At 41.7% G+C, this 15046-nt stretch overlaps 1 protein-coding gene across 2 annotated transcripts in view; it reads right to left on the minus strand.

Moving 5' to 3' along the window:
- LOC118361011 (plexin A3) overlaps positions 1–15046 on the minus strand; it is a 130800-nt gene that overhangs the window by 59794 nt on the left and 55960 nt on the right. For both annotated transcript variants that reach the window (XM_035740695.2, XM_035740696.2), the window contains exons 4-8: positions 12728–12868; positions 8988–9088; positions 2742–2865; positions 2362–2518; positions 1454–1553 (exon numbers count right to left, since the gene is read on the minus strand). In XM_035740695.2, coding sequence (XP_035596588.2) covers positions 1454–1553; positions 2362–2518; positions 2742–2865; positions 8988–9088; positions 12728–12868 — 623 coding nt within the window. The remainder of the gene's footprint in view (positions 1–1453; positions 1554–2361; positions 2519–2741; positions 2866–8987; positions 9089–12727; positions 12869–15046) is intronic.

The raw sequence follows: 15046 nt of genomic DNA on the forward strand, positions 1-15046 counted from the left end.
CGAGTTTCTGAAAGTACTTGTTGAAAATAATGACAATAAACATAACTTTATACCATCTACAGCAGTGGTCACCAACCTTATATTTCACATCACATTATATTTCAAAACTTGAGCTTTGATGACAAAATAGAACAGTTGGTGTAGCACCTGCGAGGCACAGCTGAGTATAAATTGAAATCATTTGCTTTTTTATTTTACTGTACTGATGGCACCTGTATTTGATGGTGATGCTGCTTTCAAGGCAACTGGGAAAAAACTAGATAAAATCACGACGTCAGTGACGTTCAGGTCGGAAAGTCGGGGCTCTAGAAAGACGCCAAAGATTTCGAGTTGGATGACCATTCAAAGCAATTTTTCCCAGTCTAATCTAGTTTTTTCCCTAGTTTCCAAATGTCTTGAACGCACTGAAGTCGGAGATGTCGGAGTTACGAGTTCCCAGTTGTTTTGAACATGGCATTAGTCTCAGCGGATTGAGGGAGAGAGCAGCAGAGGGTCCACCTCTCACGGTCCATGCTCTCTCCTTCCTTTCCTTCTGGTGAGACTGATCAGAGAGAGGGGACACCGTTGTCCACTTGATGGTGAAACTCAAGTCGCATCGCATCCGCATCTGCCTCAAGCACAAATTCATGTTGTTCCTATGACCAGAGAAACTGAAATATTCCTTGATATTAAAATAGACATAACGAGCTGCTAATAATAATACAAATGCAGGGCTACTCATTCATTGCAGCTGCAGTGCAAACGGCAGTAGGCGTTTTATGTTGTGTAATAGTGTTGAATAAAAACAGTGACAGTGCTGAATGAAAAATTGAACCTGAGCTCACTCATAAAAACAGAAGCTCTTTTCTGTATTCTTTGACAGTCTCTCTGGTCATTGTTTTAAAAGTTATGAAATCTCAGGTAGGCTAGTATCAAACTTCTAGGCATGGTGATTTGAGCTATCCAATCGGCCAGCGTAGTAGGCACACTCGATTTAGCCACAGGTCTCCTGGTCCACCAGGTAGGCAGAGTTTGTCTTTTCAGACAAATGAAATGGTTATAAACTTTGCCAACCCAGTATGCAGTTCTTCTGAATCAGGTGTACCTACAGCCAACAGCGCAACACGAATAATACAAAAAAAGAACGCAAGCCTTTTATCGTCGGCTTTTCTACAGAAATGTTTGATAATCGACTAGAAATGCGATCGACCAGTCGGTGACCACTGACCTACAATATTTTTTATACCATCATAAAAACAACTTGACGAGGAGATAAATGAATGAAAAAAACAGGTAACCTGTGACTTGTGAAGGCAAGGTTTCTCAGCCTGACGTGGCTACACAGTCCCATAGAAATCATCAAGTAACTTCAAGTGACGGACTGAAGCAATCAATATGTTACTTCACTGAACGCTCCTCTGTATTTCCTCTCCTCAGAGAGCGAGATGAGAGATCGTAATAGATAGATACTTACGACTGGAGCACGCTGCAGTTGTAGAAGATGAAGTCAGTGGTGATGAACTTGTGCCCTGTCTCCTTGGACTTCAGGAAGAACTTGACCACTCGCTTGTCACCTGAAATGACAAAAGACCCACAGTGAGCCAAACAGCCTAGAAGCTCGGAAACAATTATCCGTCCGTCTGAGATCCCATACCCCAGGAATATAATCTTCTTCTAAGCAAATGAAATCATGTAGATTTGTATAAAAATGTCTAATTGCTCCTGCCTTTTATCTAACATTTCCATTACCAAGAGAAGTGCACTTATGGTCCTAAACAGGAACCCATGAACAGATGTACTATTTCATTTGAAGTAAAGGCCGCATCTCAACTAGTCCAATTATACCTGTAGGCCTGACTTCAAGATAATTGGCAAAGCATTTCTAGTGGACTTTAAATAATTGCCGCTAATGGAACAAAACACGAGCTACTGCACTTTTCAGGTTCCCATCAGTAGATCCAGCAAGAGCATTCAGTTGTTTTCGAAAAACACATTAAGGCCCATGTCCACAAGGCTCAGAAAAACCAAAACACTGTGTACGTCAGACACATTACAGCAGTCTGAACAAAAAGCAAATATGATACAACCAACTGAAGTGTATGAAAACGTATAGATAATATCATACACAAAAAGTATGGCTATAGTGATAAATATGATCATCAGAAAATAACAACATTATTATTCAACGGACAACCTTTGAACGTGGTCCTCTGTATCTCAGTTGATAGAGCATGGCGCTTGCAATGCCCGCATAGTGGGTTTGATTCCCGTGACCACCCATATGTAAAATGTAAGTCGCATTGGATAAAAGCATCTGCTAAATGGTTAATATTATTAGTATTATTACTGTAGATTTATAGTGGTATCTGATAGAAGCTTTACCGTATCCCTGTGCGAGGGAGGGGACATCTCTGAGGGAGGGGGACATACAGAGGACCTGCCCCTTGGCCAGCACCTCCCCTGGGCTCTCTGTCAACTCCTCAAACACACACGTCACCCCGGCTGACAGGCTGGGCACGTTTACCACTTTCACACTCAGCTGGAGGGAGGAGGGGGGAGAGAGACGGGAGAGAAGCATATCAGGTGACAGGTGGAGTCGTCCCTGCGCGTATCCTTGCATCTCAGTGAAGGTTAGACTAACACCAGAAATCTTTAACGACAGCTTAATGAGCCAACTCCATATTGGTCATGTTGAGATTAGCTAGCGTCGTGCTTTTCTCTGGTGAGAATTATTATTATTTTTTTTTACAGCCTGTAATTACCTGGGTGGAAGTAGAGGTCACAGATATGTTGTTAGGTGTGACACTAATGTCCACACACTGGTCCAGCTCTGTGTTAAAATGCTGCGGCTCGGCCCACTTCTCACAGGCCTCCTGTCTGGAACACCTGGGAGAAAACCCAATGAGGTTAGGGGTCAATAATGATCACAACATTACATGCTGTACTACTCCTAAAATGACACTCAGCTCAATGCTGTACACAGCCTGCAGCCATATTACTGGGTAAAAATCCATCCACTCCATTGTCCAACAGAGCACCGGGAGTCTGGCACAAACGTGTCACCTCTGGAATAAGATTTAGGTGTAACAAATGACTGAGGTGGTTTAAGTGGGCAGGTCAGATATGAGCAGCATAGAAATGATTCCAGTGTATGAACTAAGGTAGGGCTAACATGGCACCAATGGATGGTGCCTCGCTTCGAGCTCCTACAAAACATGGCAGGTTTCTACTTTTTCTTCACACCTGCACTGTTGGAGCTCGGAGCTTAAGTATTTCACTGTGTACTGCAACTACATCATCAACCCAGTGCATGTGACTAAATAGACATCTAATCTACTCTAATCATGAACACACATTTAGGAAAATACATGGAAATACCTCAAAATTACACATTTAGAAATATTCTGAGCCAAGCATCACTTCGCTGTCACAACTTCTGCCGAAGTTGGCTCTCCTGCCTGTTCGGGTGGTGCTCGGCGGTCGTCGTCACCGTCCTACTAGCCGCTACCGATCCCCTTTTCGTTTGTCTGTTGGTTTTGTCTTATTTGTTTCACCTGTGTGTATTTTGGTTTAATTAGCTTCCCTATATGTAGTAGTTTGACCCACCCTTGTTTTGTGCGGGATTGTCTGTTGTTACGTGTGTACATATTAGGTCGTGGTGTATTTTGTTTTCTATACTGGACACCCTGTGGTTTTGGGTTGTCTGGTATAGTGTCCTGCGCCCTGTATTGTATTGGGCTTATTCAGTTTGGTGTGCAATAGTAAAGCACTTTACTCCGTTACTCTCTCTCTGCGTCTGATTCCTGCACACACACCTAGTCCCGCGTGACATTCGCAACAAACTTCAAAGATGTTTTTGTCACCAATTTCCCTATTGTCAGGTTAATGTTGCATAGCAGAAACTTTTATACTGCTAATTTAACTAATTTACCTGGTCTTGATGATTGGAACCAATTCTTTCATAAATCCCTATTGAAGCCAGAACAATGACAATTCAACCAAATGTTTTTTTGTGACAAAAATATGATCAGGTTAATGCGGCATAGCAGCCGTTCTCTCTCTTGTTGCAGTTTTGTTTTAAGCCTGTTATTATCTGCTGTGGAAGTGAATGTCCTATTTTTCTCCTTGCAGATTCTAAGGAGCAGCCGGATATTAAAACATTTCTAACAGCAGCACATTTGTTAGACGTGGCGTTACTGTGAGTGCAGTTAAAAGTTTCACATGTTTAAGCTTGACAGCTGCACTGAAAGTGGCTGAGGATTATCCCCAATGAAAACTCCTGCTTACGCACCAACCAGCCCTGTCCTTTTTACCATGTCCAATATGCCACTGGATTTTACTGCAGACGATTAGGGATTATTTCACATTGGGACAGACAGAGCAGAGCATGACAACACACAGCATTATCTCACTACAATCTCCATTAACACCATGTCCAGAAACCATTCAATAAAATATTGTAACGTGATGAAAATTAAATATAAGGAAAAAATAAACATCAAAAATGAAATGAATGAAAATATAAATTGTTTTGTTCTGCCAATAAAATAAACTTGAAATGTGTCACATGTCTACTAATATTTCACAGGCTCGTCAATGTGAGAAAGCAGAAGCAGTGAAGCACAAACTTGATTTGAAGGTTAGCATTCAACTTAAGCGCATTGATAAGCGTGTCTCCGGAAGGAAATGTATTTTATTTTCCTTTAGAAGAACATCTTCTTAAAGAATTAAGAAGCCGCTACAGTTCCAGGGCTGTTTTTTTTTTTACCCGAGACGCAACACACCATAAATGATTTGTTTACTTCTAATTAAAGCCATATGTCTGGGGAAAGAATGGGGGTAGGCTTAATAAAAAATGCAGGGCCTAGACATGACTGCTCTCTGTAAAGTAAGTGGAACTGTGGTGCGTCTCCTCGCCAGCCAACAACAAACAATTCATATCACTGCGATTCTTCTGTTGCTTTGTCATTTCTTCTCGTTCAGTTTCCAGGAATGAGATTTAATTCAATTACAGTGCAGCCCTCTTCCTAGTGGAATGGCAGATATGTGATTTATGGTGAAACGTTGTCCCCCTGGGGTGGAGGTCCCTTCAGCTGCTTTCTTTCTTTCTCTCTCTAACAGCCCTGCAATGACGCCATGAGAAATCCAGTGGATCAGGGACCTGCATTAGTGACTGTTCTTTGTGGGGACAAAATGGACTCAACACATCTTCAATTAGCAGGTGAGGAGTCCTCTGTAATATATGATCAAGTGAAATGGGGATAGAAACTGTCAGAGGAGAATGTAGCGAGGCACTAAAGGCACTACAGGGACATGGGTGAGAAACGGGAGATTGGGGGCTCACATTAACCCTAAGAGAAAGCCACGCGTTGAGCACATGGCTTCATTTAAACTTGAGAACAGGCTTTTTTCTAAGGAATAAGCCCAGGAGAGTGGAGTAACTGATTTAGTCATTTATTTTGGCAGATAGGCTCCCTCCCTACATGCCCAATTCACCACTTCAGGTTATGTGAATTCTATCAAATAAATCCAAGGCCACATTCAAACCACATTATTTAAATGTTTTGTTTCACCTTTATTTAACCAGGTAGGCAAGTTGAGAACAAGTTCTCATTTACAATTGCAACCTGGCAATTATGACCTCTGTGTTCATTCTGACACTAAAAGGCAACGTTTCAATTTGTTCAAATGATTAATTAAAAAGCCTTTCATAACACGTGTAAATCATCTACTAATAATGTCATTACATAACTAAAATGGCAGTGTCGGGGTTAACTGGGACGCATTGGGACACAGAGACAGGATCAATTGAGCACATTCATTGATATGGGAAGGGTGGGAGCCGTAACGGCCACTAAGGGTCTGGGTTAATTATCTATTTGACTTTGATTAGAGAGAAAGACAACACAAGAGACAATCATGTCTGCTGAGGGTGCGAAACTATTGAAAGGGCAGTCACTTATCACAGGCTTTCTTCACTGTCCTTTTTACTATAACCTTGAACCATGTTAATCTGAAACACCTTCTCTCAAAGACATCGGACAACATTTTCAGAATGTGCATTTGCTGCTCTGCAAAATGTTGGATAAAAGAAAGGCTGTCTTCAAACAGTAAACATTGCAGATGTTCCATATTACATTAAAAGCAAAAGCATATGATATTTTCATGTAATAGTAGTTGCTCTCAATGATCCGCTAATTATAATAATACGCTGACAATCCCAATCTTATTTAAACTAACGCAGAGGTACCTTCACCATTCAGTGAGCACTTTACATTAATAACTGAACAGATACTGACATATGATGGCGTGCTGTCATTTCACGGTGTGCTTTCATCATTTATAGAACATTAATGAAGTCTCTTGAGTAGGGGAAGTTTCCACAAGATAAATGCCACATGAGACATCCTAACCAATGCCCCACTCAACAGATAGAGTAGCAGAGAAATCACTAAATAAGCCTGATTTGAATCGCACTGCAAATCCATCTTCCAGTTTCCTGTTGTTGCCATGGACACAGACCATTTCCCAGGGTGCATTTTTTTTTCTCCTCTACCCTGGCTCGACTAACATGATGGCTCGAGGCTAAAGAGCCCTGGAGGAATAGCAGACAAAGCAGAGACAACAAGTAAAAGAAAGGGAAGCAGGTCAAAGCTAGTCTCCCAAACAAGAGTGTTTTTGGCAGGGGGTGTTTTTGAACAGCCATCTCCCATGGCAACCCATCTTCCCAAGGGAAGGGGAGCTCTGGCAACATGGTTTAAGAATGAAGATTTAACAACCCCAAAATTTCACTGCATCGTTTTTCGGAGCATCACTCCAATACGTGTCATAACAGTAGCAAGACAAGTGATAAGTGCCTAGATAAATGTAGATATTACAGATCAGAGGAGCACATGACAACCCACACCACCGTTTTCATATGAAAACTCATCACACCACCTTCAAAAGCTTGAGGCAGTGCATTCAGATTGATAAGTGCCTTAAATGAGGTCTTGAGAGTTATGTCACACAGACGTACCAAAATAAAGCTCTCTATCCGTGAAATGAGAGCAAGGGTTGAATGGGGCCATTGCAGACATCTGTGTTAAACACTGAAATATACAGCTGAAATAGCTACCTCATGATCAAAAAAGCAATATCCCACAAAGGACTCAAAATAAAAAACCTCAAGACCAAAAAAAAAACTGCTTTAGAAAGTTCAGTATATTATTAGTTTCATTTTAGGACCTGTGACCGCATCGATTGGCCTAGAAAAAGTAATATCAAAGATATCGAAGAAACCACAATGAGTTTTAGTAGTCTGGTCAGAAATTCTAAAAATGAAAGACAATCTAAAGTTGAGCACCAAGTAAAGTGTGTGCTGAAAACGTGGCTCATTGACTGGGCTTGAATAGGAGATGCCCATTGTGGTCCATGGAAGCGAGTCATCCCAGTAATTTGAGTTACCTCCTGCACATGAATGAGCAGTCTGAGGTTGCCTGGCCTGGCCTGTACCCTGCCAGGAGGAACAAAGCCCTGCTCTCTGTTTCTCATGGGCCCCAACACTGTGAGACGACACAACTCAGACTCCACCGAGCATATGACCTGAGTGTGTCTGCTGTCCCACTGACTGAATGTGCCTGTCACCCCATCTCAATCTGACCCAATCAAATTCCCTTTGTTTCTCTGTTTGAGCATCATAGGGGTTCAAGTAGACAGCCAGCCTGACAGACAGCACGTTGAAGCCCCCTAAAGGAGCAGAACACGAGTGGATGGGAATAGAAGCGGATTGTTTCACACAGGGATAACGCTTCACCAGAGAGGAACAGAGGTTGAACGTATGAATCAGGCACAATTCAGCCATTCAATCTATTCATCACTTTGCTTGATCTCACACTAATTGCGCTGTGCAGTGGTTGTCACAAGGTCATGTAAAGAATGTTGGGGATATCGCATTAATATGCAAACAAATGTCACTTTCAAACTAGTTTGGCAAAATCTATGCTATTTATTACATCATCAGTCTGAAGATTGTTATCTTGATTAAAGTATGGAGAAATATAAAAGGACTGAATTCATTTATTTGTCATTTTTTAAAATTGGATATCATTGAGGTCTTAGGCTCAGAAAAAAATATTTTCATCTACCTCTGGACATTATCTAGATATGTAACAGTGACAAAACCAGGCCTTAGTGTAAGAAATGTAACATAATGAAACAGTTTCAGGACTTTCCCATGGCTTGCTATTTGAAAGACGTGCTTACATTTCTGGACCTTTCATTGAAATCCACTCAGGGGATTTCTGCTCTACTTTATTAGTGTTACTTTGTTTCTCCATTAATCATATGTCAGAGAAACCCCTCCATATTGTGGCCATTACACTCAATAAATTAAAGTGTACACTATGCAGCAGCCACACATGCTTCTCCCTTCGCAGGAATACCCTTCTCCCCGTAACTGAACACCTCACTCTGTCATGACATACCCAGTCAATTAATCTACAGTGGGACTGGAGGAAAAAGTTGCATGATGACAAAAGTGAGGGAGTGAGAGAGGAGTGGCAGAGGGCCAGCAATATTTAGACATTTCCTGAGCTCCTACTAGCTGCTGCCCAGGGGTCATCCCAGGGGTCAACAGGAAGGATCACATCTGGAGCAGCTGTCACCTGTCACTTCCTGTGTGGAGCAGCCAGGTGGACTGGGTGACAGCAGGCAGCTTCCCACTAGTTGGGCTGAACCCCGGATCTCTTAGTGGTGCTATTAAAAGTCCATAATAAACTGGCTGTATTGCTGCTAGACTTTTACATTCCAACAGCATCTGGCCACCCTGATGTTTAACAGAGCCTCCATTATTCTCACTTTGATTGGTATCAAATGTCACCTTGGAAATCTGTGCAGCAGTTCTGGAATCAATTAATTCTGTTAAAGTTGGCATCAACTGAGGCAACTTGATCACACAAACCAACCAACCATTCCCCCAATACATTCATTTAGCCTTACAAGATATGAATGTAAAGTGATCCACTTACTTGTTGTGAAGAACACACCATCCACAGTGGGGATCTCCAGAGCCCAGACAGGTCTTGCAGGTGGTGTACTGGCCACAGCTCTCCACAGGTAACCTGCTCACCTGCAGAACACAACAGAGCTTCAGCTTACCATCTGATTCAACCCACACACACCCTCATAGGCTCACGCTAGCAGGCTAGCACTGTGCTTTTCACACATACAGGTTTTTTTTTTTAAATGCGAAGAGAGTGTCAAACAAATCTAAATCCAAGCCATAACCGTGAATTTGTCATGATAGCATTAAGTTTACGTAAGATTTTCTGCTATGAAACAAAACAGAGTGAAAATTTTATGCTCACAATTTTCATGGGTTTTAGGGCACATCCAGGCTTCACAGACTAAACAATTCCCCGACACAAGGTCTGAATCAATTTATTAAACTGTGGCTTTCGACACAGACGTCTCGGATGCTGAAAATCTTTTTTTAGTGTAAGAGATGATGTGGATGCATCAGACCAAAAAACTGTAAGCACTACACTACACTAGACTACACTACTTTACACTACACTGTATTTGGTTCAGTGACACCAGCTAAGCCTCCAGCCTCTGCAGTGATAGAGTGGGTCAATTCAACAGTGTTAGTAAACATTTCAAGCCTTTAATCGCGAGACGACTTATTCAACATACCACCCATGGCTAACTAAGAGTGACACAGTGCACAGTCAGTGGAAAGAGTGATTTGCGGTTGTTCTCTTGTCGTAAACACACACAGTCTAATGGGTTGCCTTGAATGATTGATTTAAATATATAAACAAATATATTTTAGTGATCATCCCCCTCCCTTTGGCATCAAGTGAGACCATCCTTTTACATTTCCAGATGTCACTGGGTAATATACCACGTACACCGTATGCACAACGCCATTCTCTGCATGTCAATCATGTGCCCGGGAAAGGAATTTAACAAAGACATCCTTGCCACTTTCATCTCTCTTAAAGTGCTGAAATGGTTACGCTGAGGGTACCTAATCTCCTTTGATCGCCTTCATTTTTTTAATAATTTTGAAACAGAGAAAAACACAATCCCGCCCAAAGGGATGTGGCGTTGCCTTTCAAGTTGCTGAGCTTCTGGTTCCAAGTACTGCTGCAGTGGAGAGGGCTACTAGCATTAACGCTAAGCGTTAAGCCTGGCAGGCCCTGTGGAGCGCAGGCCTGCCTCTCTGCCTCTAGTGTCAGGGAGTCAGGCGGTGGGTGGGCGAGGTGTTATGCCGAGATCTGTGCTTCCTGTCCCATGCTAATTTATGCAGCAAAGAGCCAGCATGTAAACACACCACCACCACCGACATGTTTTATAATCCTCTGCCCTAAGTCTCCGTTTATGACATGATGCTCGGCTTTCAGCATCCCACAAGCACCTTGCAGACAGACAACTCACAAAGGGATGGAATTAAACAAGTCCATTTTATTGAAGCTGCAATATGTAACTTTTTGGGCGACCTGACCAAATTCACAAAGAAATGTGAGTTATAGATCTGTCATTCTCATTGAAAGCAAGTCTAAGAAGCGGTATATCTGGTCTCTGTGCGCTATTTCTATGCTTCCTGTTCTTAAGTTCAGTTTTTGCATCTTTTACTTTCAGTTTTGTAAACCAGCTAAAACCAGCTGAAAATACAACATTTTTGCTTATGGAAAATATATATCACAGTGGTTTAGATGGTACAATGATTCTCTACACTATACATGCTTATTTTGTTACATAAACTGAAATTAGGTGAATTTTAATCACCTGGAAATGGCGGAGTGATTTTTGCATAGTGCAGCTGTAAATCGATAATAAAAGCAGGCTGTCCACAGAGTACTATCTTTTATCCTTTTTATGTATGATGGTTATATATTATATATGCACAGTACTGTTAAAGTTAGTGTATGAAAATAGCATCATCAACTGCCACACATTAATCTGTGTTTAAAGTGTACCCGTGTGAAAGGCAGAGCGCTATAGGAGTTCATCTTTGATCCAATGTATTTACCTCCCTGTGATGACCTACAACAAGAGGGTCGTTATAGGGCTGAGGTGCCCTCACGCCAACCTGTGCACCTGCCTTTAATGAAATATTCAAATCTCCCTGCAATGCTCTGCTCTGCCGGTCAGTGTTGCCTATTCATTATTTACCTACCGCAATTCATTCACATTTCATAAATACTGAAAACGTAAGCAGGAGGAAGGCTCTGAAGACGCATGTACGGTACAGTAGGCAAAAATCTCAGTGCATGAGTGGTTTTAGAGAAGATGAGAAAAAGGATCGACTCTACATGCTTTTCTTTAATCAGTTCCAGATAAACAGCTCTTAATACACATTCTGCATACAAAACAAATCAATTGAGAATCATTTGACACACGCTTAAGCATCGGAGTGCCTCACATTTAATCATTATGGGGAAATATCAATATCTGGAGCAGACCCATGTGGTTTTACTCCATCATGCGTAAGGAGGCCCATTGTTTGAGTGAATGAGCTCGGCCGCGCAGAGCAGTGCCATTCTCCCTCTATCAGATTCCATTCTTTCATTCTGGCATTAGGGGATCCTCCTCTCCTCTGTGATTCCTGTCCTCATGCCCCCCCCATGCTCCAGGAGGGGCTGCTCTATTCCTTTGATCATGCACCACTTCTCCCTAACATCAGTCTCAATCTAACAACTCTTCAACGACAACTCTGGATTATAGCTGGGAGTTTAGAGAAAAGTTGTATTTTGTTTTGCTGTCCACTAAACTGTAGTACTGAGGTTTAACAAGAGCTCTACAAGCTGCGTGGCGTATATCTACTTATATAACACTGCGCCAAAATCATATCTCCTCATTTCGACGACGCAGACCTTTTCTAAATCACAAGACAGCCTGCCAAGTCTCCTCATTGGAGGGCTCGTTCTTTCTTTTCTCTGAGACATGCATTCTGGCGGCAAAAAGTGAACGACCAAAGATCAAATCTTTGTGAGAACTGCACAACGACAGCAATTCATCCTTTCTTTCAATGAATTGCTCAATTCCGAACAAAACAAATAACCTCTGAAAGATGTATTATGCAGGGAACCAGCATCATTATTGTGTGCAGCTGCGTGTACTGTATGTATGTGGCTCTCTTCTAGTCAGCTGCAGAGGAACTTGGTGTGTTAACCTTCCTATCCGATCCTCAGCTGTACAATAAGACCTCTTAGAATAGAGATATTCTGCAAGCCTCTCCATGGAGACACTTCCCCGAGGTTTCCTATTAGGGAACCAGCTGAGGCAGAATTCAAAGACAGAACTGGTGTTTCATATTCCGTCTTCCTGTCGCGCAGATTCTAAAACAACATAACTGAAATTCCGGTTAGGTTTTAAAACAAAGCAGACTGTTGACAGTGCCTGAGTCTAATTTGATTCCTTTTGACAAATGTATCTTTATATGGCCAAGATAGGTCATCATAGCGCAGAACAAATCATTTTCACACGCATTATGATTGGAACCATGAAACAAAAGTAAATCTCTTGAGAAGTAAATCAGCTAGAGATTACATAAAGGTCTGAGAATCTCTGAAAGTAAGAAAAAACTAAGTAAGTAACACTGTATTAAACTGTGGTGGTTAATGCTGGAACAATCTACTGTAGACAAGTTCATACTTTTCCTTTCTCATATCCTGAAATAAAACTATGGATCGTCTTTTGTGGTCAGTGCTTTCTTTATGCTGTGTGTGTGTTTGTGTGTGTGTGTGCGTGCTTCTCTCACCTGTTTGTCACTCAGCAGGTAAATGTATTGGTAGTCAGGGCTGAATACCATGTCACGCAGAATAGGTTTCCCTTCAACCACTGTAACGGTCTCATACAGCAAAGCACTCTGGGATGGGGGAGGTATGCCATCCACTCGGATCTAAGGAAGAAAGAGACAACAAATTGCAAAATAATTTCATAATTTTTTGAATGACTATTTCATGAATCATGACTATGTAATATCATGTGGAGATTTGTTATACACCAAACTGCATGTGGGGAACATTTTTAAGGTTTACAAACATATATATGTTTTATTTTGCTTTGCATCAGACACAAATAACATTCCACAAATCTCCCACAAATCCTCAGCTCTTTCGATGACCTAGAAAACAAATTCAGAGGAATTCTGAATATGGATGGCAGAGGGGGGCTGATGAGGAGGAATATCCTCAATATGTAAGATCAGTAAAAAAGATTAATCAAATTTTAATGATGCTTACTATACACAAACAGTAACACACACACACACACACACACACACACACACACACACACACACACACACACACACACACACACACACACACACACACACACACACACACCCACACCCACACACACACACACACACACACACACACACACACACACACACACACACACACACACACACACACACACACACACACACACACACACACACACACACACACACACACACACACACACACACAAACCCAACCCCCACTGTTTCATCATTACCACCTTCTCTGTTTCCTTACACTGATAATTAGAACGCTGAGCGGGCTTGGTAAAGGAGTTCTAAAAATGTCAAATTCGCATAATCTTTGATGTGATTGGGAATAAATGCTGTGAGCTTTGACAACTGCAGTTACAGCTGCAAAGCTCACCTATATTCACATCCTTTATTCAGGAGGGAAAAAAAGGTGGCAGCTTGCTTTTCTGTCCTAATCAATTGTGATGGAAATGTGACAGGGGGAGGAATGGAACGGTAAACAAACCAAATGAATGCAGAGGAATCCATTTTGAAAGAACATGAAATAGAAACGTAGAAATCTAAGGACAGATAAAGTGGAGCAGATGTCAAGGTGACAAGCTCGGCTTTCTCCTAAATATCTGGGTCAGCCTGAAGTGACAAACATCGTTAGTCTGTTAATTAGCTGCCTCCTCATTGCTGCAGTCTTAGTAATTAGTGTTGACAAGGTGGCATCAATTAGTCGAAGGCTGCCATATTGGATGTCACAAGTTTCCGGCCAAGATGAAGACTGACTGAGACCATGTCCCCCCCAAAGCAGTGGGACAGCAGGGATGGAAAAATATGACGTTTATTGTCAGCGCTTTGTCAGTTCAAGTGATACCAGCTGCAGTCATCTCACACCCAGCTATCCACTGCCATGTTCTTCATTTCCACAACTTCCAAATGCAGCACCATTAGCATGTTCCTCTAGCCAGTTCTCTCTCTTTTTTTTTTAAATCCAGGGCCATCAGAAAATTTGAGAAATGGATCCTGGGGCTTATACCTGATTACACATGATCAAATATGAGATGTTAAACCACTTTGCATGGCTGTTACGCAATACTTTACATACAAACATTCAAAGCTATGATGTAAAATGCCCTTGTGAGCAGTCCTCGAGCCATTTTAGAATTACGCTGGCAGCCCTGCAGCAATGCTTCATGAAAGTAACACTGCTATGATCCACATATATGGTGCTGCTAGTGATAGACAACATTTAGAGACCGCATGTGTCTAAATCAGTGGAGGTCAGTGCCATTTAAGATGAGGGAGAACAATTTATTTTAATTCTATTAAGGCATATTGAATGACTATCATTTATATTTCATTCACCCAGTTCAATGTAACAACGATAGGTTTAGGCTACAACATGATACGCAAATGTTCCCTATACCCATCATGAGGTTGCTACAACCTAGCCTATGAATGACAGTTTATAACGTAGGTGCACACAAGTCGAGAGACAAATTGACACATGGACAGACAGTGTGATTCAATACCGCGTTGCACACTCTTGCCTGCATCTAGCTGATATAGGGTGTAATCATTAATCCAACAATTGCAAACGAGAGTTTCTATTGGAGAAATTCAGGTATGTTTATGCCCATTTTGTTCCGTTTGCTTCCATTTAAAAAAAAAAAAAACGTTTTTGAACAGAATCAGCAGAATGAATACACCCCTGATTACGCGTAAACACAGTTCACTTTCCTAGCAGCAACGTTGTATTCCTTCTCGCATCTATGTGCTCTCCTCCTCTCACCTTGTCCCTTCGCTTGTGGACTTCAATACACAACACAT

This window comes from Oncorhynchus keta, chromosome 28, assembly GCF_023373465.1.
Source record: "Oncorhynchus keta strain PuntledgeMale-10-30-2019 chromosome 28, Oket_V2, whole genome shotgun sequence".
Taxonomy (NCBI): domain Eukaryota; kingdom Metazoa; phylum Chordata; class Actinopteri; order Salmoniformes; family Salmonidae; genus Oncorhynchus; species Oncorhynchus keta.